At 45.5% G+C, this 25,442-nt stretch overlaps 1 protein-coding gene across 2 annotated transcripts in view; it reads left to right on the top strand.

Moving 5' to 3' along the window:
- Positions 1-25,442, top strand: part of LOC123750139 (alpha-2-macroglobulin-like) — a 434,012-nt gene that overhangs the window by 109,501 nt on the left and 299,069 nt on the right. For both annotated transcript variants that reach the window (XM_069326235.1, XM_069326236.1), the window contains exons 6-8: positions 19,694-19,790; positions 21,762-21,977; positions 25,185-25,328. In XM_069326235.1, coding sequence (XP_069182336.1) covers positions 19,694-19,790; positions 21,762-21,977; positions 25,185-25,328 — 457 coding nt within the window. The remainder of the gene's footprint in view (positions 1-19,693; positions 19,791-21,761; positions 21,978-25,184; positions 25,329-25,442) is intronic.

The following is a 25,442-nucleotide window of genomic DNA, read 5'->3' as shown; positions in this document are numbered from 1 at the left end:
TTCGCATTTGTGTTCCTCACGTGTTGCCCCAAAGAATGAGGTGATTTGGTAAAAATGCTATGCCCAAGATAACTATCCGAGTGCCGACGGTGGGGTGGTTCAATTAGCCTCGGCTATCACCTCATTATGTCCGGTCGTGATGGTCAAGTGGATTAAGGCGTCTTGTACATACCAGATGCGTTGCTTCTGGGAGTATGGGTTCGAGTCACTTCTGGGGTGTGAGTTTTCAGTTGCATATGTCCTGGGGACCATTCAGGCTTGTTCGCATTTGTGTTCCTCACGTGTTGCCCCAAAGAATGAGGTGATTTGGTAAAAATGCTATGCCCAAGATAACTATCCGAGTGCCGGCGGTGGGGTGGTTCAAATAGCCTCGGCTATCACCTCATTATGTCCGGTCGTGATGGTCAAGTGGATTAAGGCGTCTTGTACATACCAGATGCGTTGCTTCTGGGAGTATGGGTTCGAGTCACTTCTGGGGTGTGAGTTTTCAGTTGCATATGTCCTGGGGACCATTCAGGCTTGTTCGCATTTGTGTTCCTCACGTGTTGCCCCAAAGAATGAGGTGATTTGGTAAAAATGCTATGCCCAAGATAACTATCCGAGTGCCGGCGGTGGGGTGGTTCAAATAGCCTCGGCTATCACCTCATTATGTCCGGTCGTGATGGTCAAGTGGATTAAGGCGTCTTGTACATACCAGATGCGTTGCTTCTGGGAGTATGGGTTCGAGTCACTTCTGGGGTGTGAGTTTTCAGTTGCATATGTCCTGGGGACCATTCAGGCTTGTTCGCATTTGTGTTCCTCACGTGTTGCCCCAAAGAATGAGGTGATTTGGTAAAAATGCTATGCCCAAGATAACTATCCGAGTGCCGGCGGTGAGGTGGTTCAAATAGCCTCGGCTATCACCTCATTATGTCCGGTCGTGATGGTCAAGTGGATTAAGGCGTCTTGTACATACCAGATGCGTTGCTTCTGGGAGTATGGGTTCGAGTCACTTCTGGGGTGTGAGTTTTCAGTTGCATATGTCCTGGGGACCATTCAGGCTTGTTCGCATTTGTGTTCCTCACGTGTTGCCCCAAAGAATGAGGTGATTTGGTAAAAATGCTATGCCCAAGATAACTATCCGAGTGCCGGCGGTGGGGTGGTTCAAATAGCCTCGGCTGTCACCTCATTATGTCCGGTCGTGATGGTCAAGTGGATTAAGGCGTCTTGTACATACCAGATGCGTTGCTTCTGGGAGTATGGGTTCGAGTCACTTCTGGGGTGTGAGTTTTCAGTTGCATATGTCCTGGGGACCATTCAGGCTTGTTCGCATATATATATATATATATATATATATATATATATATATATATATATATATATATATGTCGTACCTAGTAGCCAGAACGCACTTCTCAGCCTACTATGCAAGGCCCAATTTGCCTAATAAGCCAATTTTTCATGAATTAATTGTTTCTCGACTACCTAACCTACCTAAACTAACCTAACCTAACTTTTTCGGCTACCTAACCTAACCTAACCTATAGATATAGGTTAGGTTAGGTAGGGTTGGCTAGGTTCGGTCATATATCTACGTTAATTTTAACTCCAATAAAAAAAAATTGACCTCATGCATAATGAAATGGGTAGCGTTATCATTTCATAAGAAAAAAATTAGAGGAAATTTAATAATTCAAGAAAACTTGGCTTATTAGGCAAATCGGGAATTGCATAGTAGGCCGAGAAGTGCATTCTGGCTACTAGGTACGACATATATATATATATATATATATATATATATATATATATATATATATATATATATATATATATATATATATATATATATATATATATATATATATATGCGAACAAGCCTGAATGGTCCCCAGGACAATATGCAACTGAAAACTCACACCCCAGAAGTGACTCGAACCCATACTCCCAGAAGCAACGCAACTGGTATGTACAAGACGCCTTAATCCACTTGACCATCACGACCGGACAAAATGAGGTGATAGCCGAGGCTATTTGAACCACCCCACCGCCGGCACTCGGATAGTAATCTTGGGCATAGCATTTTACCAAATCACCTCATTCTTTGGGGCACACGTGAGGAACACAAATGCGAACAAGCCTGAATGGTCCCCAGGACAATATGCAACTGAAAACTCACACCCCAGAAGTGACTCGAACCCATACTCCCAGAAGCAACGCAACTGGTATGTACAAGACGCCTTAATCCACTTGACCATCACGACCGGACAAAATGAGGTGATAGCCGAGGCTATTTGAACCACCCCACCGCCGGCACTCGGATAGTAATCTTGGGCATAGCATTTTACCAAATCACCTCATTCTTTGGGGCACACGTGAGGAACACAAATGCGAACAAGCCTGAATGGTCCCCAGGACAATATGCAACTGAAAACTCACACCCCAGAAGTGACTCGAACCCATACTCCCAGAAGCAACGCAACTGGTATGTACAAGACGCCTTAATCCACTTGACCATCACGACCGGACAAAATGAGGTGATAGCCGAGGCTATTTGAACCACCCCACCGCCGGCACTCGGATAGTAATCTTGGGCATAGCATTTTACCAAATCACCTCATTCTTTGGGGCACACGTGAGGAACACAAATGCGAACAAGCCTGAATGGTCCCCAGGACAATATGCAACTGAAAACTCACACCCCAGAAGTGACTCGAACCCATACTCCCAGAAGCAACGCAACTGGTATGTACAAGACGCCTTAATCCACTTGACCATCACGACCGGACAAAATGAGGTGATAGCCGAGGCTATTTGAACCACCCCACCGCCGGCACTCGGATAGTAATCTTGGGCATAGCATTTTACCAAATCACCTCATTCTTTGGGGCACACGTGAGGAACACAAATGCGAACAAGCCTGAATGGTCCCCAGGACAATATGCAACTGAAAACTCACACCCCAGAAGTGACTCGAACCCATACTCCCAGAAGCAACGCAACTGGTATGTACAAGACGCCTTAATCCACTTGACCATCACGACCGGACAAAATGAGGTGATAGCCGAGGCTATTTGAACCACCCCACCGCCGGCACTCGGATAGTAATCTTGGGCATAGCATTTTACCAAATCACCTCATTCTTTGGGGCACACGTGAGGAACACAAACGCGAACAAGCCTGAATGGTCCCCAGGACAATATGCAACTGAAAACTCACACCCCAGAAGTGACTCGAACCCATACTCCCTGAAGCAACGCAACTGGTATGTACAAGACGCCTTAATCCACTTGACCATCACGACCGGACAAAATGAGGTGATACCCGAGGCTATTTGAACCACCCCACCGCCGGCACTCGGATAGTAATCTTGGGCATAGCATTTTACCAAATCACCTCATTCTTTGGGGCACACGTGAGGAACACAAATGCGAACAAGCCTGAATGGTCCCCAGGACAATATGCAACAACTCACACCCCAATATTCTGGGGTGTGAGTTTTCAGTTGCATATTGTCCTGGGGACCATTCAGGCTTGTTCGCATTTGTGTTGCTTCTGGGAGTATGGGTTCGAGTCACTTCTGGGGTGAGTTTTCAGTTATATATATATATATATATATATATATATATATATATATATATATATATATATATGTCGTACCTAGTAGCCAGAACTCACTTTTCAGCCTACTATGCAAGGCCCGATTTGCCTAATAAGCCAAGTTTTCATGAATTAATTGTTTTTCGACTACTTAACCTACTTAACCTAACCTAACCTACCTTTTTTGGCTACCTAACCTAACCTAACCTATAAAGATAGATTAGGTTAGGTTAGGTAGGGTTGGTTAGGTTCGGTCATATATCTACATTAATTTTAACTGAAATAAAAAAAATTGACCTTATACATAATGAAATGGGTAGCTTTATCATTTCATAAGAAAATAATTAGAGAAAATATATTAATTCAGGAAAACTTGGCTTATTAGGCAAATCGGGCCTTGTATAGTTGGCTGAGAAGTGCGTTCTGGCTACTAGGTACGACATATATATATATATATATATATATATATATATATATATATATATATATATATATATATATATATATATATATATATATATATATATATACACATATATATATATATGTCGTACCTATGTATGAGGTCATTTGATTCTTATTGGAGATAAAATTAAAGTAGATATATGACCGAACCTAACCAACCCTACCTAACCTAACCTATCTCTATAGGTTAGGTTGGGTTAGGTAACCGAAAAAGTTAGGTTAGGTTAGGTTAGGTAGGTTAGGTAGTCGAAAAACAATTAATTCATGAAAACTTGGCTTATTAGGCAAAACGGGCCTTGCATAGTAGGCTGAGAAGTGAGTTCTGGCTACTAGGTACGACATATATATATATATATATATATATATATATATATATATATATATATATATATATATATATATATATATATATATATATATATATATATATATATATATATATATATATATATATATATGCCTCCACACCTAGCCGCGGCCTCCACACCCAGTTGCTGGCTCCTCACCCAGTTGCTGGCTCCACACCCAGTTGATGCCTCCACACCCAGTTGCTGGCTCCACACCCAGTTGCTGGCTCCACACCCAGTTGCTGGCTCCACACCCAGTTGCTGGCTCCACATCCAGTTGCTGGCTCCACACCCAGTTGATGCCTCCACACCCAGTTGCTGGTTCCACACCCAGTTGCTGGCTCCACACCCAGTTGATGCCTCCACACCCAGTTGATGCCTCCACACCCAGTTGCTGGCTCCACACCCAGTTGCTGGCTCCACACCCAGTTGCTGGCTCCACACCCAGTTGCTGGCTCCACACCCAGTTGATGGCCTCCACATCCAGTTGCTGGCTCCACACCCAGTTGCTGCCTCCACACCCAGTTGCTGGCTTCCACACCCAGTTGCTGGCTCCACACCCAGTTGCTGCCTCCACACCCAGTTGATGCCTCCACACCCAGTTGATGCCTCCACACCCAGTTGCTGGCTCCTCACCCAGTTGCTGGCTCCTCACCCAGTTGCTGGCTCCTCACCCAGTTGCTGGCTCCACACCCAGTTGCTGGCTCCTCACCCAGTTGCTGGCTCCACACCCAGTTGATGCCTCCACACCCAGTTGATGCCTCCACACCCAGTTGCTGGCTCCTCACCCAGTTGCTGGCTCCACACCCAGTTGCTGGCTCCTCACCCAGTTGCTGGCTCCTCACCCAGTTGCTGGCTCCTCACCCAGTTGCTGGCTCCACACCCAGTTGCTGGCTCCTCACCCAGTTGCTGGCTCCACACCCAGTTGCTGGCTCCTCACCCAGTTGCTGGCTCCACACCCAGTTGCTGGCTCCTCACCCAGTTGCTGGCTCCTCACCCAGTTGCTGGCTCCTCACCCAGTTGCTGGCTCCACACCCAGTTGCTGGCTCCTCACCCAGTTGCTGGCTCCACACCCAGTTGCTGGCTCCACACCCAGTTGCTGGCTCCACACTCAGTTGCTGGCTCCACACCCAGTTGCTGGCTCCACACCCAGTTGCTGGCTCCACACCCAGTTGCTGGCTCCACACCCAGTTGCTGGCTCCACACCCAGTTGCTGGCTCCACACCCAGTTGCTGCCTCCACACCCAGTTGCTGGCTCCACACCCAGTTGCTGCCTCCACACCCAGTTGCTGGCTCCACAACCAGTTGCTGGCTCCTCACCCAGTTGCTGGTTCCACACCCAGTTGCTGGCAGTTGCTTGGCCATGACCCAGTGTGTTTGCCCCCCCCCCCCCCTTCTATAGAACAATGCACAGTTTAACTCTCCCAACAGAGGTGAAATGGAAGGGGTCCCAGCGGTCAGGCAGGACTCCACAAGCCTTGAGATACCAACAACTGCTCCTAAAAGAGGTTTTTGCCGAGTATGCAACAAAAACTCCGCCATAAACTCCAACGGTGGTGTTATCCGCTTTCACACCGTCAACGAGGTAAGATGCAGTGGTTCCCACCAGCTTCCAAAGGGAAGCAATGGCCAGCTGTCATTGACAGTTAGAGAAGAGACTCCCATTATTCTAATCTCATCTGAAAACCTCACCCAAGCGATCATAGCGACGTCTGCTAGAACATTACCACACATCCCAAAAGCAGCCCGCCCAAATGCAGCAGCCACACTCTGTAATCTTCTGAAAAAGGTCAATGATGCCCCGGAAAACATTCAAGCGTGGCATAATGTCTTTCTGTTTGGCAATGTATGCCTCACCGTCCCTCCAAGGAGGGACAAATCACTTGCTTCCTCGGTCCTGAGGGCGATAAATGAATACCCAAGGGGGGGACAACCTAGTTCGCCTGCCTCTCCGAGCAAAACACACCCACCGCAGAAATGGTAACAACAACATACCGGAAACGTACAAAATCAGAGCACAAATCACCAAAAAAATTGAAGAGGGAAATACCGCAAGTGCTATTAGAGTCCTCACCAGTGACGAGAAAATTGTTCCTCGAAACTCTGCCACAGTACGGGCCCTGCAAAGCAAGCACCCACCCAGAGCCCCTCAAGGCGACAACATCGTTCCGCCATCAGCCGACACCATTTCAGACCCATTAATCGTTGGTGAATCTGAGGTCTACAAAGCAGCCCTTTCTTTTCCACCTGGGTCAGCAGGCGGCTTTACAGGGTTAAAACCTCAACACATCAAGCAAATGTTAAATCCTGCAGTTGGTGATGCAGCACAAGATCTTCTTATGGAACTCACAAGGTTCGTCAACATGTGCCTGGCTGGTGAGATACCTGAGGTCATCAGGCCTCTCTTATTTGGTGCCTCCCTCTGTGCTCTCAAAAAGAAGGACGAAGGAATCAGGCCAATCGCTGTTGGCAACACTCTCCGACGCCTGATTGCCAAGGCTGCTACGAAGGTAGTCAGCCAGCAAGCGGCTGAATTGCTGAAACCAATCCAGCTAGGATTTGGAATCCCCCAAGGCTCTGAAGCGGCTGTTCATGCAGCACGAGCATACATCACCAACATTTCTGATGAAGAGGCCCTGCTCAAACTGGACTTTAAGAATGCCTTCAACATGGTCAGAAGAGATGCAGTACTTTGTGCCGTACATCGCCATTTCCGGCCCCTCCCCCGTTCATACTATCGTGCTACAGTGGTGAGTCAAAACTACTCTTTGGTGAACATGAAATCAGATAATGTGAAGGTGTTCAGCAAGGTGATCCTCTTGCTCCCCTTCTTTTCTGCTTAGTCTTAAAAGAAATCACAGAAAGCTTGTCCAGCGAGTTCAACATCTGGTTTTTGGATGATGGCACTATAGCTGGCACCGTAAACCATCTCTTGGCAGATATCAGGAAAATAAGAGAGCAAGAAGTAAGCCTGGGTCTTGTCCTGAACCCTTCCAAGTGTGAAGTAGTCTCTTCCAACCCAGACATCGTAGCTAGAATAAGGTCTGCCTTGCCTGGAGCCCATGTCATTAGGGCCGAGAACAGCACCCTCCTTGGAGCCCCCCTCGGGTCTAACGCCATTGAGGAGATCCTTGACAAGAAAATCGCAGACCTTAGGAGGATGGAAGACAGAATAGGTGACATCGATGCCCACGATGCTTTTTATCTCCTCACCAAATGCCTATCCCTTCCGAGGCTAACCTACTTTCTGAGGTGCGCCCCATCTTACGACAGCCGAAAGCTTGAAGAGTATGACCTCTTACTGAAGACCATGCTGGAAAAAGTTGTTAACCTCTCCCTCAACGAATGCCAGTGGAAACAAGCCACTCTTCCTGTTAGGCTCGGTGGCTTGGGTGTCCGCACTGCTACCCAAATTGCTGTCCCAGCCTTCCTGTCTTCCTCCTCAGCATCAGATGACCTGGTTAAGGAAATTCTACCTGACACCCTGAGTGATGTAGCGGGGATACAGGACCCCCACTACACGGAATGCGACACGAAATGGGGTGCCATGGCAGACCCAGCACTCAGACCAGCCATGCCGAAAGCCAAGAAACAATCCAGTTGGGACAGCCCCATTGTAGACAAAGAAGCCACAGCTTTGCTGGAGGCAGCAACAACCCCCAGTGATCGTGCACGCCTCACAGCTGTGCAGGCTCCCCATGCAGGGGACTTCCTTTTGGCAGTCCCTAGGTCTGCGACAGGTACACGTCTTAATCCGCAGGAGCTCCGTATTGCAGTCGCTCTCCGTCTTGCTGCCCCTATTCACACTGTTCATAGGTGTATTTGCGGCGAGGCAGATGCTGACGAAAATGGATTGCATGGCCTGCACTGTGGAAAATCATGTGGTTGGCACACTAGACACGACGAAGTCAATGACATCATTAAAAGAAGCCTTGCCTCTGCTCAGTGTCCAGCGGAGAGAGAGACCCGCAACCTACTGAACCGTGACTCTGTTAGCTTTGCCAGCCGACCAGACGGAATCACACTGCGACAGTGGAAGGGTGGCAGACAGTTGGCGTGGGACTATACTTGTGTATCCACCCTGGCAACCACATACATCAACCTCTCTGCCGGCCAAGCAGGAGCCGCGGCGACACGCAAAGAAAGAGACAAGTCAGCCAAGTACAGGCAATTAGATCATCGGTACAACTTCGTTCCAATAGGGTCTGAGACCCTAGGCCCATGGGGAGAGAGTGCAAGAAGGTTTCTTAAGGATCTTGGTTCCAAGCTCATTGACACCACAAGAGACCCTAGAGCAGCAAGTTTTCTCTTTCAGCGCCTCAGTGTCGCGATCCAGAGGGGGAATGCTCGCTGCATCCTCAGTTCCTGCCCGGCGTCGGAGGAGTTCGAGGAAATCTACAGCCTCTAGGAAGCGAACTTTTTTTTGTGTCCTCTTAATGTTAATTTTTTGTATAAAATCAGATATGTAACTGTATAACCTTGCATAATAAAGTGTACACTATATATATATATATATATATATATATATATATATATATATATATATATATATATATATATATATATATATATATATATATTATTAAATATGACCGAAAAAGTAAGATTAATAATTCTAACACGAATTTTCTCAATCTTTCGTACATTACGCTTCACTGTTGGAGGTAAATAAAAAATCACTTCTCCAAAATTCATTTTTATTTCTAGTCTGACGCGACACGGGCGCGTTTCGTAAAACATATTACATTTTCAAAGACTTCACAAATACACAACTGATTAGAACTTACGTCTCTCTGATATTATATCTACATTTGACTGAGGTGGGAAGGGTGATGTGGCATTAACACAAGACAGAACAGGAGGGGATATTAATAGGGTATTAAAAGTATCAACACAAGACAGAACAGAAACAATGGGTATTGAATAGAAGTGTTTGTAGAAAGCCTATTGGTCCATATTTCTTGATGCTTCTATATTGGAGCGGAGTCTTGAGGTGGGTAGAATATAGTTGTGCAATAATTGGCTGTTGATTGCTGGTGTTGACTTCTTGATGTGTAGTGCCTCGCAAACGTCAAGCCGCCTGCTATCGCTGTATCTATCGATGATTTCTGTGTTGTTTACTAGGATTTCTCTGGCGATGGTTTGGTTATGGGAAGAGATTATATGTTCCTTAATGGAGCCCTGTTGCTTATGCATCGTTAAACGCCTAGAAAGAGATGTTGTTGTCTTGCCTATATACTGGGTTTTTTGGAGCTTACAGTCCCCAAGTGGGCATTTGAAGGCATAGACGACGTTAGTCTCTTTTAAAGCGTTCTGTTTTGTGTCTGGAGAGTTTCTCATGAGTAGGCTGGCCGTTTTTCTGGTTTTATAGTAAATCGTCAGTTGTATCCTCTGATTTTTGTCTGTAGGGATAACGTTTCTATTAACAATATCTTTCAGGACCCTTTCCTCCGTTTTATGAGCTGTGGAAAAGAAGTTCCTGTAAAATAGTCTAATAGGGGGTATAGGTGTTGTGTTAGTTGTCTCTTCAGAGGTTGCATGGCTTTTCACTTTCCTTCTTATGATGTCTTCGATGAAACCATTGGAGAAGCCGTTATTGACTAGGACCTGCCTTACCCTACAGAGTTCTTCGTCGACTTGCTTCCATTCTGAGCTGTGGCTGAGAGCACGGTCGACGTATGCGTTAACAACACTCCTCTTGTACCTGTCGGGGCAGTCGCTGTTGGCATTTAGGCACATTCCTATGTTTGTTTCCTTAGTGTAGACTGCAGTGTGGAAACCTCCGCCCTTTTCCATGACTGTTACATCTAGAAAAGGCAGCTTCCCATCCTTTTCCGTCTCGTAAGTGAAACGCAGCACGGAACTCTGCTCAAATGCCTCCTTCAGCTCCTGCAGATGTCTGACATCAGGTACCTGTGTAAAAATGTCGTCAACATACCTGCAGTATATGGCCGGTTTCAAGTTCATGTCGACTAAGACTTTTTGCTCGATGGTACCCATGTAGAAGTTTGCAAACAGGACATCTAGGGGAGAACCCATGGCGACCCCATCTACTTGCTTATACATGTGCCCATCCGGGCTCAAGAAGGGTGCCTCTTTAGTACAAGCTTGGAGTAGTTTCCTCAGAATACTTTCTGGCATGTCAAGAGGAGTACAGGCTGGATCACGATACACTCTGTCGGCTATCATTCCGATTGTCTCGTCCACAGGTACGTTGGTAAACAGCGATTCTACGTCCAACGAGGCTCTTATCCCTGTGGCCCGTGTGCCCCGCAGTAAGTCCACAAATTCCTTTGGGGACTTCAGGCTGAAGGCGCAAGGAACATAAGGAGTCAGCAGGCCGTTGAGTCGCTTCGCCAGTCTGTACGTGGGTGTGGGTATCTGGCTAATGATTGGCCGAAGTGGGTTTCCAGGCTTGTGCGTCTTGACATTTCCATACGCATATCCAGGTTTATATTCCCCAATGATCTTTGGCAGGTGGAGTCCGGATTTCTTGGCGTTCACAGTTTCGATCAGTTTGTTGACCTTTGCTTTTAATTCGGCTGTAGTGTCCTTCGTTACCCTTTGGAACTTAGTTTGGTCAGAGAGTATGATGTTCATTTTCGCCAGATATTCGTCTTTTTTAAGAATGACATATATTGGCGACTTGTCACCTCTCCTGACAACTATCTCCTTGTTCTCACGAAGGCTTTTAGCTGCCGCTTTAAGCTCGGGGGACAGTATGGTGCTTCTGTAGTTGCCTCGATTCTTTCCTCTTTCTGCAATAAGTTCTGCTTGTAAGGTATCTTTGGTAGTGACCTTCTTTTGTGTCTCGAGGTCGAATATGTCGTCCAACAGAATTTCCAACTCTACTTTCCGGGCCATTTCACTCGGTCTGGACATAACATGACAGTTTATGCCCAGATTTAGGAGAGTGACTTGGTCCTCAGTGAGGTTAATTCCTGCAAGGTTCAGGAAGCCATCTCTTGGTCGTGGAATTGCCATAGGTCCTCCATATAATGTTGTTAGTTTCTTGATAATCCTTGTTTCAGTGCTGAGGTGATGTTGGTCTGTGAGGATGTCGAGGTGTTGTTCAATGCGGGTACGGATACTATGGTCGATGTTGCTATTTCTCCACTCGTTTGTAGCATGAAGTAGTTGCGTTTTGTTGTCTTTGATTTCACGAAGACGAATATCTGGCGAAAATGAACATCATACTCTCTGACCAAACTAAGTTCCAAAGGGTAACGAAGGACACTACAGCCGAATTAAAAGCAAAGGTCAACAAACTGATCGAAACTGTGAACGCCAAGAAATCCGGACTCCACCTGCCAAAGATCATTGGGGAATATAAACCTGGATATGCGTATGGAAATGTCAAGACGCACAAGCCTGGAAACCCACTTCGGCCAATCATTAGCCAGATACCCACACCCACGTACAGACTGGCGAAGCGACTCAACGGCCTGCTGACTCCTTATGTTCCTTGCGCCTTCAGCCTGAAGTCCCCAAAGGAATTTGTGGACTTACTGCGGGGCACACGGGCCACAGGGATAAGAGCCTCGTTGGACGTAGAATCGCTGTTTACCAACGTACCTGTGGACGAGACAATCGGAATGATAGCCGACAGAGTGTATCGTGATCCAGCCTGTACTCCTCTTGACATGCCAGAAAGTATTCTGAGGAAACTACTCCAAGCTTGTACTAAAGAGGCACCCTTCTTGAGCCCGGATGGGCACATGTATAAGCAAGTAGATGGGGTCGCCATGGGTTCTCCCCTAGGTGTCCTGTTTGCAAACTTCTACATGGGTACCATCGAGCAAAAAGTCTTAGTCGACATGAACTTGAAACCGGCCATATACTGCAGGTATGTTGACGACATTTTTACACAGGTACCTGATGTCAGACATCTGCAGGAGCTGAAGGAGGCATTTGAGCAGAGTTCCGTGCTGCGTTTCACTTACGAGACGGAAAAGGATGGGAAGCTGCCTTTTCTAGATGTAACAGTCATGGAAAAGGGCGGAGGTTTCCACACTGCAGTCTACACTAAGGAAACAAACATAGGAATGTGCCTAAATGCCAACAGCGACTGCCCCGACAGGTACAAGAGGAGTGTTGTTAACGCATACGTCGACCGTGCTCTCAGCCACAGCTCAGAATGGAAGCAAGTCGACGAAGAACTCTGTAGGGTAAGGCAGGTCCTAGTCAATAACGGCTTCTCCAATGGTTTCATCGAAGACATCATAAGAAGGAAAGTGAAAAGCCATGCAACCTCTGAAGAGACAACTAACACAACACCTATACCCCCTATTAGACTATTTTACAGGAACTTCTTTTCCACAGTTCATAAAACGGAGGAAAGGGTCCTGAAAGATATTGTTAATAGAAACGTTATCCCTACAGACAAAAATCAGAGGATACAACTGACGATTTACTATAAAACCAGAAAAACGGCCAGCCTACTCATGAGAAACTCTCCAGACACAAAACAGAACGCTTTAAAAGAGACTAACGTCGTCTATGCCTTCAAATGCCCACTTGGGGACTGTAAGCTCCAAAAAAACCAGTATATAGGCAAGACAACAACATCTCTTTCTAGGCGTTTAACGATGCATAAGCAACAGGGCTCCATTAAGGAACATATAATCTCTTCCCATAACCAAACCATCGCCAGAGAAATCCTAGTAAACAACACAGAAATCATCGATAGATACAGCGATAGCAGGCGGCTTGACGTTTACGAGGCACTACACATCAAGAAGTCAACACCAGCAATCAACAGCCAATTATTGCACAACTATATTCTACCCACCTCAAGACTCCGCTCCAATATAGAAGCATCAAGAAATATGGACCAATAGGCTTTCTACAAACACTTCTATTCAATACCCATTGTTTCTGTTCTGTCTTGTGTTGATACTTTTAATACCCTATTAATATCCCCTCCTGTTCTGTCTTGTGTTAATGCCACATCACCCTTCCCACCTCAGTCAAATGTAGATATAATATCAGAGAGACGTAAGTTCTAATCAGTTGTGTATTTGTGAAGTCTTTGAAAATGTAATATGTTTTACGAAACGCGCCCGTGTCGCGTCAGACTAGAAATAAAAATGAATTTTGGAGAAGTGATTTTTTATTTACCTCCAACAGTGAAGCGTAATGTACGAAAGATTGAGAAAATTCGTGTTAGAATTATTAATCTTACTTTTTCGGTCATATTTAATAATATATGTCTACAGGAAAGACTGCTACCAAAATATACTAATATATATATATATATATATATATATATATATATATATATATATATATATATATATATATATATATATATATATATATATATATATATATATATATATATATATATATATATATATATATATATATATATGCGAACAAGCCTGAATGGTCCCCAGGACTATATGCAACTGAAAACTCACACCCCAGAAGTGACTCGAACCCATACTGCCAGGAGCAACGCAACTGGTATGTACAGGGACGCCTTAATCCGCTTGACCATCACGACCGGACAATAAGGAAGTGATAGCCGAAGCTATTTGAACCACTTCCCCGCCGGCACTCGGATGGTAATCTTGGGCATAGCATTTTATCAAATCATCTCATTCTTTGGGGCACACGTGAGGAACACAAATGCGAACAAGCCTGAATGGTCCCCAGGACTATATGCAACTGAAAACTCACACCCCAGAAGTGACTCGAACCCATACTGCCAGGAGCAACGCAACTGGTATGTACAGGGACGCCTTAATGCGCTTGACCATCACGACCGGACGATAAGGAAGTGATAGCCGAAGCTATTTGAACCACTTCCCCGCCGGCACTCGGATGGTAATCTTGGGCATAGCATTTTATCAAATCACCTCATTCTTTGGGGCACACGTGAGGAACACAAATGCGAACAAGCCTGAATGGTCCCCAGGACTATATGCAACTGAAAACTCACAACCCAGAAGTGACTCGAACCCATACTGCCAGGAGCAACGCAACTGGTATGTACAGGGACGCCTTAATCCGCTTGACCATCACGACCGGACAATAAGGAAGTGATAGCCGAAGCTATTTGAACCACTTCCCCGCCGGCACTCAGATGGTAATCTTGGGCATAGCATTTTATCAAATCACCTCATTTTTGGGGCACACGTGAGGAACACAAATGCGAACAAGCCTGAATGGTCCCCAGGACTATATGCAACTGAAAACTCACACTCCAGAAGTGACTCAAACCCATACTGCCAGGAGCAACACAACTGGTATGTACAGGGACGCCTTAATCCGCTTGACCATCACGACCGGACAATAAGGAAGTGATAGCCGAAGCTATTTGAACCACTTCCCCGCCGCCAATTGGATGGTAATCTTGGGCATAGCATTTTATCAAATCACTTCATTCTTTGGGGCACACGTGAGGAACACAAATGCGAACAAGCCTGAATGGTCCCCAGGACTATATGCAACTGAAAACTCACACCCCAGAAGTGACTCGAACCCATACTGCCAGGAGCAACGCAACTGGTATGTACAGGGACGCCTTAATCCGCTTGACCATCACGACCGGACAATAAGGAAGTGATAGCCGAAGCTATTTGAACCACTTCCCCTTCCTCTCTTCTTCCCTGTCTCTTCTGAATTCTGGTGAGCCCACTCATTTGGACTCTCGGACTCGCACCCTTTCTTGTCTTGATCTTTCTCTCTGCTCTTCTTCTCTTTACTTAAATTTCACGTGGCAGGTTCTTGATGACCTCCATGGAAGTGATCATTTCCCCATCCTTGTTTCCTTTTTCTCTTTTCGCCCTTCCCTCTCTTTCCCTAGGTGGCAGTTTGCTAAGGCAGACTGGACCCTATTTACCCTCAGTGCTGCTCTCCCTGACCTCTCCCTTCTGCCTCTCTCTCGCGCTCTCCTCCTTTTTCATGACACTGTCTTCAACGCTGCCCTCCGCTCTATTCCTCGCTCTTCCTCTCGGGGTCCACGGAAGTGCGTTCCCTGGTGGAATGCGGACTGTGCTCGGGCTGTCCGCTGTAAGCGTGCAGCCTGGAAGAGGCACCGCCGTAGGCAGACGACCGATTCTTTTCTTTTCTTTCGGAAAGCGAGTGCGGTGGCCCGTAGGGCCATCCGTACGGCTAAACGTGAATGTTGGGCATCTTATGTCTCAACAATTATGTCCGAGACCCCTCTGGCCCAGATCTGGAAGCGTATATCCGCAAGATAGTGGGTAAGTTCGTTCCCGATGTTTCACCGGTCCTTCACCTCCATGATACTCTTGTGGCGGACCCGTTGCAGGTCGCTTCCGAACTGGGTTCCCACTTTTCTTCTGTTAGCTCTGGTCTTCATCTTCCCCAATCTTTCCTTCTTCGTAAACCTGTCCTTGAGTCTCGTCCTTTAGATTTCTGCACTCATCTTCAGCTTCCCTATAATGATCCCTTCTCTCTCTCTGAACTTCGTTCTGCCCTGGCCCTCTGCGGTTCTACGGCGGCGGGCTCCGATGGTATTCATTATGAGATGCTTCGCCATCTCCCTCCGAGCACGTCTCAGTATTTACTGAGTCTGTATAATCGGATCTGGGAGTCGTCGTCAGTCCCTGAGGACTGGCTCGATGCCGTTGTCCTCCCTGTTCGCAAACCGGGGTCTCTGGGTACTTCCCCTAAGGACTTTCGCCCTATTGCTCTCACAAGTTGTGTCTGCAAACGCTTTGAACGTATGGTTAACGTTCGTCTGATGTGGTTCCTGGAACACCATCACCTCCTCTCCCCTTCTCAATTTGGTTTCCGCAAGTGCCGCAGCACGACAGATGTCCTGGTGAACTTGGAGGTCTATATTCGTACTGCTTTTGCTGCGAAGACCTCCGTTGTTGCCGTCCTTTTTGACCTAGAAAAGGCTTACAACACCACTTGGCGTTATCATATCCTATCTCAACTTCATTCTTTTGGCCTTCGTGGTCATCTCCCTCTCTTTCTCCGCAGCTTCCTCTCTCGTCGTTCCTTTCGGGTGCGCCTTGGTACCGCTCTCTCTCCCTCTTTTCAGCAATACGAAGGTGTGCCCCAGGGTAGTGTTCTGAGCACTACTCTTTTTCTTGTTGCCCTCAATGGTCTTCTTTCCTCTCTTCCTTCTGGTGTCTTCTCCGCTCTCTATGTCGATGATCTTACCCTTTGTTGTCAGAGTGATGATTCGCCTCTCCTTCAACGCAGGCTTCAACTTGCAATTGATGCCGTGTCGTCTTGGGCCACAGGTCATGGCTTCAAGTTCTCTACTTCTAATACTTGTGCCATGACTTTTACGCGGAAACGGGTTGTTCTTCGTCCCTCTTTGTCACTTTATGGTCATCCCCTTGAATACAAAGATTCCACGAAGCTTTTGGGGTTATTCCTTGACACTCGTTTGTCTTGGTCTCCCCATATCTCTTACCTCCGTGTTGAGTGCTCTAAGGCCCTTACCCTCCTTCGGGTCTGGTCCCATACTTCTTGGGGGGCAGATAGGCGCACTCTCCTTGCTTTACATTCCTCTCTCGTCCTGTCTAAGCTCGATTATGGTTGCCCTGCTTACTCGTCTGCTTCTCCTTCTACTCTTCGCCGTCTTGATGCTTTGCACCATACTGGGTTGCGCCTCGGTTCTGGTGCCTTTCGTTCGACTCCCATCCTTAGCTTATATGTTGACACTGGCTTCCTGTCTCTCCAGGACCGCCGTGATCGCTACTGTCTTCGCTATCTTGCGCGGTCCTTGCAACATCCTTCCTCTCGCCTCTGTCGTGCTTTAACTTTTACCCCTCCTGCGGTTCCTGTTCCTCTTCACCACCTCCCTCTTTCTGTCCGGTTATCTCGCCTACAGGATTCTCTCTCCGTTCGTATTTCTGATGTTTCTCCTCGTGTTGTTCCTTCTTTGCCCCCGTGGAGGGTCCCTCTTCCGTGGTTTTGTACTTCCTTGACCCATATCACTAAAGCTTTTACCCCTCCTACGGTTCTAAAGCGCCTTTTCCTCGAGCACTTTTCTTCTCACTCCCGCTCCGTTTCTGTCTTCACCGATGGGTCTAAGTCAGCGGACGGTGTTGGCTACTCTGTTGTTTTTCCTGATCGCACTTATATGTGTCGCTTGCCTCCGGAGACTAGCATCTTTACAGCGGAACTTTATGCTATTCTCTATGCTCTTCGTCTCTTGCTTTCTCGTTGTCAGTCTTCCTTTGTGGTTGTTGTTGACTCTCGTAGTGCCCTCATGGCTCTCGGGTCCTTTAATCCGGTTCATCCAGTAGTTGTCGAGATCCAGCATTGGCTGTTTCTCGTTCACAGTAAATTTAAGTCGGTTGAGTTTTGTTGGGTTCCCAGCCATATTGGTGTGTCTTTAAATGAGCGTGCGGATGCTGCCGCTAAGGAAGCTGTCCGCTCTTGTCCCATCTCTCGTAAAGGCATTCCGTATTCCGACTTTTACCCGGTTATCCATTCCTCAGTCCTTACCCGTTGGCAGGCTTCTTGGTTGTCTGTTACTGGTAACAAGCTACGTACTCTTAAATGTTGTGTTTCCTCGTGGCCGTCCTCCTTCCACCGTAACCGGCGGTGGGAAACAGCTCTGGCGAGGTTGCGTATTGGCCATACTCGCTTAACCCATGGTCACTTGACGGAGCGCCGCCCTGCTCCTTATTGTCCTAGTTGCATTGTCCCTCTTACGGTCGTGCATGTCCTTCTTGAATGTCCTGACTTCCAGGACGAGCGTGTGTCCTGCTTTCCGACCGCCCCTCGCGGTCACCTGTCCCTCGATAGAATTCTTGGTGACTCGGATACTTTTGATATCGTTCGCCTTATGCGTTTTTGTTCTCGTATTGGCATCCTTGGTGATATTTAGCGCCCTCTGATTATTTTGCGTATTTGATTGTGCTACATAGCCTTCCCGGTTTGGTGCCTTCTTTTGATAATTACTTACTTACTTGATAAAATGCTATGACCAAGATTACCATCCGAGTGCCGGCGGGGAAGTGGTTCAAATAGCTTCGGCTATCACTTCCTTATTGTCCGGTTGTGATGGTCAAGCGGATTAAGGCGTCCCTGTACATACCAGTTGCGTTGCTCCTGGCAGTATGGGTTCGAGTCACTTCTGGGGTGTGAGTTTTCAGTTGCATATAGTCCTGGGGACCATTCAGGCTTGTTCGCATATATATATATATATATATATATATATATATATATATATATATATATATATATATATATATATATATATATATATATATATATATATATATATATATATATTGCAGGGTATATATTGCTGCGTATATATATATTGCAAGGTATATATTGCTGCGTATATATATTGCAAGGTATATATTGTAGGGTATATATTGCAGGGTATATATTGCAGGGAATATTTTGCAGGGTTTATATATTGCAAGGTATGTACCCTATATTGCAGGGTATATATTGCAAGGTATATATTGCAGGGTATATATTGCAGGGTATTTATTGCAGGGTATGTACCCTATATTGCAGGGTATTTATTGCAGGGTATGTACCCTATATTGCAGGGTATATATTGCAAGGTATATATTGCAGGGTATGTATTGCAGGGTATGTACCCTATATTGCAGGGTAGGTTGTGCAGGGTATGTACCCTATATTGCAGGGTATATATTGCAAGGTATATATTGCCAGGTATATGTATATTGCAGGGAATATACTGAAGGGTATATATAAATGGTAGAAATATGTGTAGTGCACTAATGGTGGTCACTGATGTCCGTGCAAGACGACATCACGCTATGCACGTGTCCGTGAGAGCCTCCTGGTGCGTGTCTGTTTACTGTTGTGCACGTGTCCGTGAGAGCCTCCTGGTGCGTGTCTGTTTACTGTTGTGCACGTGTCAGTGAGAGCCTCCTGGTGCGTGTCTGTTTACTGTTGTGCACGTGTCCGTGAGAGCCTCCTGGTGCGTGTCTGTTTACTGTTGTGCACGTGTCAGTGAGAGCCTCCTGGTGCGTGTCTGTTTACTGTTGTGCACGTGTCAGTGAGAGTCTCCTGGTGCGTGTCTGTTTACTGTTGTGCACGTGTCAGTGAGAGCCTCCTGGTGCGTGACTGTTTACTGTTGTGTACGTGTCCGTGAGAGCCTCCTGGTGCGTGACTGTTTACTGTTGTGTACGTGTCCGTGAGAGCCTCCTGGTGCGTGACTGTTTACTGTTGTGCACGTGTCAGTGAGAGCCTCCTGGTGCGTGACTGTTTACTGTTGTGTACGTGTCCGTGAGAGCCTCCTGGTGCGTGACTGTTTACTGTTGTGTACGTGTCCGTGAGAGCCTCCTGGTGCGTGTCTAACCTGTCATGTTTGTTTACAGCTACACCTTCGGACAACCGGTTAAGGGCAACCTGTCACTGACTCTGGACAACACTCAGAGAAGGAAATGCAAGGTGGACGTCACCAACAACGTTACGGTGAGTACCTCAGTGTTACTGTGAGTACCTCAGTGTTACTGTGAGTACCTTAGTGTTACTGTGAGTACCTCAGTGTTACTGTGAGTACCTCAGTGTTACTGTGAGTACCTCAGTGTTACTGTGAGTACCTCAGTGTTACTGTGAGTATCTTAGTGTTACTGTGAGTACCTCAGTGTTACTGTGAGTACCTCAGTGTTACGGTGAGTACCTCAGTGTTACTGTGAGTACCTCAGTGTTACTGTGAGTACCTCAGTGTTACTGTGAGTACCTCAGTGTTACTGTGAGTACCTCAGTGTTACTGTGAGTACCTCAGTGTTACGGTGAGTACCTCAGTGTTACTGTGAGTACCTCAGTGTTACTGTGAGTACCTCAGTGTTACTGTGAGTACCTCAGTGTTACGGTGAGTACCTCAGTGTTACTGTGATTTCCACACAATTGGTCTCCTTCAAGTATTCTTAATCCTTTGAAAAAGCTGAAGATTTTACATAAACTAATGGGTTACATAAACTATTGGGTGACAAACTAATGGGTTAAGTAAACTAATGGTTTACGTATACTAATGGTTTATATAAACTATTAGGTTTACATTAACTAATGGGTTACATAAACTAATGGTTTACATAAACTAATGGATTACATAACTATTGGGTGACAAACTAATGGGTTAAGTAAACTAATGGTTTACATAAACTAATGGTTTATATAAACTATTGGGTTTATATAAACTAATGGGTTTATATAAACTAATGGGTTACATAAGCTAAACTAACGGGGTTACATAAGTTAAACTAACGGGGTTACTTAAACTAATGGTTTACGTAAACTAATGGGTTACATATACTAATGGTCTATGTAAACTAATGGGTTACATAAACTAATAGTTTACATAAACTAATAGGTTACATATACTAATGGGTTATATAAACTAATGTGTTTATGTAAACTAATGGGTTACATAAACTAATGGTTTATATCAACTAATGGGTTTATGTAAACTAATGGGTTACATAAACTAATGGGTTTACATAAACTAATGGGTTACTTAAACTAATGGGTTACATATACTAATGGTCTATGTAAACTAATGGGTTACATAAACTAATAGTTTACATAAACTAATAGGTTACATATACTAATGGGTTATGTAAACTAATGTGTTTATGTAAACTAATGGGTTACATAAACTAATGGTTTATATCAACTAATGGGTTTATGTAAACTAATGGGTTACATAAACCAATGGGTTTACATAAACTAATGGGTTACATAAACTAATGGGTTACAGAATCTAATGGGTTCACATAAACTAATAGGTTTATATAAACTAATGGGTTACGTAAACTAATGGGTTTACATAAATTAATGGGTTACATAAACTAATGGGTTACATAAACTAATGGGTTCACATAAACTAATGGGTTTATGTAAACTAATGGGATACATAAACTAATAGGTTTACATAAACTAATAGGTTTACATAAACTAATGGGTTACATAAACTAATGGGTTACAGAAACAAATGGGTTCACATAAACTAATGGGTTACATAAACTTATGGGTTTATGTAAACTAATGGGTTACATAAACTAATGGGGTTTACATAAACTAATGGGTTACATAAACTAATTGGATACAGAAACAAATGGGTTCACATATACTAATGGGTTACATAAACTTATGGGTTTATATAAACTAATGAGTTACATAAACTAATGGGTTACATAAACTAATAGGTTACATAAACTAATGGGTTCGTAAACTAATGGGTTATATAAACTAATTGGTTGTGTAAAGTAATGGGGTACATAAACTAATAGGTTACATAAACTAATGGGTTACATAAACTAATGGGTTACATAAACTAATGAGTTATGTAAACTAATGGGTTACGTAAATTAATGGGGTATACTGTCATAAGTGGTGTATTCCTCCAAACACCAACACAATATACAAGAAAGGTTCTCACTGCAGATCTCCGGGTGTAAGGAGGTGGAGGTGCAGGCATCGGAGCTGAGGATCATTGACTGCGACGTGTACAGTGTCAAGGCCTCGGCCATCGTCACTGAGGAAGGTACTGGAGTGGAAATTAAAAAGGACGCCTCAGTCTCCATCACCCGAAACGCCGTGTCCTTCAAAACTATCTACGAAGACGCTTACATGAAGCCGAACCTTCCTTACACCCTCAAGGTTGGTAATTATAATTGTAAAAATGTGTTAGAACAAATTTATGTTCATGTTTTATTATTCACTAAATATTGTCGATTTGGCTTGCTGTGCAACACATTTTATAGTTCATTGATTTCCATCTTCTGGGCGTTCATCACCGCCTATTGTTGCTACTGGTAGATGGACACGACAAGACTGTTGCTACTGGGGGATGGACACGACAAGACTGTTGCTACTGGTGGATGGACACGACAAGACTGTTGCTACTGGGAGATGGACACGTCAAGACTGTTGCTACTGGTGGATGGACACGTCAAGACTGTTGCTACTGGTGGATGGACACGACAAGACTGTTGCTACTGGGAGATGGACACGACAAGACTGTTGCTACTGGGAGATGGACACGACTAGACTGTTGCTACTGGGAGATGGACACGACAAGACTGTTGCTACTGGGAGATGGACACGACTAGACTGTTGCTACTGGGAGATGGACACGACAAGACTGTTGCTACTGGGAGATGGACACGACTAGACTGCTGGACGTGTCACCTGTGTGTGTAAATGTGATCACACACGTGTATAACAAAAAAAAACTCGTTTACGTCATTATTTACAGTTTTTAACCCGAAACTATTATAACCCTAAACTATTAACTCCGCCAGCAAGAATAATAGACTGACACGTTCATACTAACCAGTTAAATAAATGACTGAGCAATAGATAAATAATAGCTGTTAATATTACTGTACATCAACTTAAACACAATAAATATAGATAATTAAATAATTCAGTTATCAAGTACCAAAAGAATATTAAGAAATGTTGACACAAGGATAACATTGGGATGACAAATATCAGTACGTAGTGTGAACATAGACACGACATACATTATCACTTAATCCAGAACGACAACGTTTGAGATCAGTTTGACAGCACGTCAGTCCGGCGCTGGGTGGTATGGCGAGCAGGACGCTTCTCTTTGACTATCCAGTTGTTACTTGGCCGGTGTGGGGTTTGTTGACAACCCGGCATGATGTGCGGGCCTTGGTGTGGCTGCTGGCGTGACTTGAAAGTGGCCGTGTCGGTCTGCAGTATGGGGAAGCCTGTGCCACCTGTCGTCAAGCCTGGAATTTTCCAGTAATACTTCCTACCAAGAAGTAGAAGTGGTGATTTTGGACATGTTACGTGTTTCTTTGGAGGCTGTGTGTGGTGTGTAGCTGCTTGCTGGGGGACGTGCGATTGTGAAGTTTGGCTCCTCAGTGGTTTACCGTGATCTCGTCACGTGCTATGATGGGGGCACTTTCCCTCTTCTTGGTAATGGTGGATTAGTGACTTTCTCTGATCGCTGTCCTATGACGATGTATGTGGCAGTGCATGGGGCACCCTTCGAGTTCCTTGAGGACCTTCTACGTCGGTACTTTGCCCGTTTTTGGTGGGTTCTTCATGTGCGGATGAACGCCGTCCCCACCGAGAGGTAGAATCGGGTCCCGTGTGGACCCACGCTCTCACCATGCGCCTCAGGGATCATATACTGTCCTCCATCATGCTGTTGCGTTTCCCTTTTCGTTTGTTTCATACGGGCCAGCTCCAGATGTGTTCAAGTGTGACCTACAGGGCCACCAGGCTGCAGGGTGTGAGGTGCACCGGGGTCACCCCTATTAACCTCTTCTGGGAGGAGGATTCTCCCCCGTTGTCGGCCTCGGACCCGTCAATGGGTGCTGGAATTTGTGTGTTGATTCCCTAATGTCTGCTGCCCCGGTGTCGGATCCTGCGGCTCGTCTGGGTGCAGATGTTGGTGTTGACGTGGAGGTTAGTGTGGCCCCGCCCCGTCTCAGCCGCATCTGCCTACTATGTCCCAGGATACGGTGTCTCCTGTCGCTCTGGCTGTCCGCGAGGGGTTGTCTCCTGCAGTGTGTGGTCCGGTAGCCCCGGTTGTTAAAGCTGTGGTTCTCGGGGGTCGTGCTTTACAAGCACACCTGCCGGAGAGTTCTGTTGTGGTGCAGGAGGATGGGAGTGATAACTCGAACGACCGGCAGCCTGTCTCGAAATGATCGAAGCGGGTTCAGAGTGTGTCTCCCCATCGTGATGAGCCTTGGGAGGAGGTGGAGAAGTATGGTGCTCCGGCGTCCCCCGCCGTCGGTGACGGGGCTGTGAGGGGCTCCGAGTTGCTTCCTGTGCCCCCACCTCCTGTGTCTATTGCTGTTGGATCCCCGCAGTGCGAAGTTTTCCCTGAAGATCAGGATCTTGTCATGGTGCTGAGAAGGGATATGCGCCAGGGGTCCTCGGCTCCTGTGCCCGGTGGCGGGGACGATGACCATGTCTTCCTCTTACTAACATAGCTGATAGGAAACAGCTGAGGTAAGGTGGCATATCGATCACACTCATAACTCGTGTACACTAATGGGACACACCTGCCTTATAGTCCAGGCTGATTTTAAAAATTATTAGAAATCTTGTTTACAAATGTACCTCGTGTGTCTTGTCCCTCGATAAAATCCATAGCGAATTTTATTTTGTTTACTTCAATCGTCTTTTTTTTTTTTTTTTTTTTTTTTTTTTTTTTTTGCACATTTGCATCATGAACAATATCCAGGAGTGTTTTACTGTTGAGCCCACAGGCGTGCAGAACAGTCTTCGAGACTTGGTGCCTTCTTCATACCTACTTACATAGCAATCAGCCATTGTTCACTGTTATTTTACCTAGGATAAGCGTTAATTGTTAATTATGTTACGTTAAGATACAGATCATTGTGATAACTCAACAGGAGATGGTAATTATTGTATATACTTGGAAACTCTTACTTCAAGTTCTGTGTCGATTTTCCTAGATACTTTGTGATCTTACTGACTCATCAAGTATCAACTTGTTTACAATTCCAAGACCAAATAATCTATCGCGTGTAAAATATAAACTTAAAAAAAATATATGGCGTTTAGCCATACAGCAGAACACTGTCCTGGCAACCTACAGTCTTCCAGGACTAAGCTAGTCATCAGGGATGACAGTGACGGCATCTAAGAAACTGCTAACTTAATAAAATTAATATGTAAAGTCGATTGTGATGGTCTCTTCACAATCGACTTGAGAATGGTCCAGGACGGACCGAAACGTCGTCGTCCCTTCACTTTCTAGTGTGGGGTTTGGTCAACATATTTCAACCACGTTATTGTGACTCCTCGTCTGCTAAATATCTAAACCTCCAGAACTTCTTTAACATGTTGCAGGTGAGGGCTGAGAAGCCAGACGGCACTCCGGCAGGTGGTGTCCCCATGGAGGTGTGTGCAGCTGGTCGCTGCACCAACATGACCACAGCACCAGATGGTCTCTTCACAACAGTCTTGCCAGTCTACAACACCAACAGAGTTTACGTAAGTTTCTTCTTGACTTAATTATTATTATAACGTTTAGTCAGTAAACAATTATTATTATAACGTTTAGTCAGTAAACAATTATTATTATAACGTTTAGTCAGTAAACAATTA

Source organism: Procambarus clarkii, chromosome 18 (genome assembly GCF_040958095.1).
Source record: "Procambarus clarkii isolate CNS0578487 chromosome 18, FALCON_Pclarkii_2.0, whole genome shotgun sequence".
Classification (NCBI taxonomy): Eukaryota; Metazoa; Arthropoda; class Malacostraca; order Decapoda; family Cambaridae; genus Procambarus; species Procambarus clarkii.
This window is presented reverse-complemented; position numbering and strand designations above follow the sequence as displayed.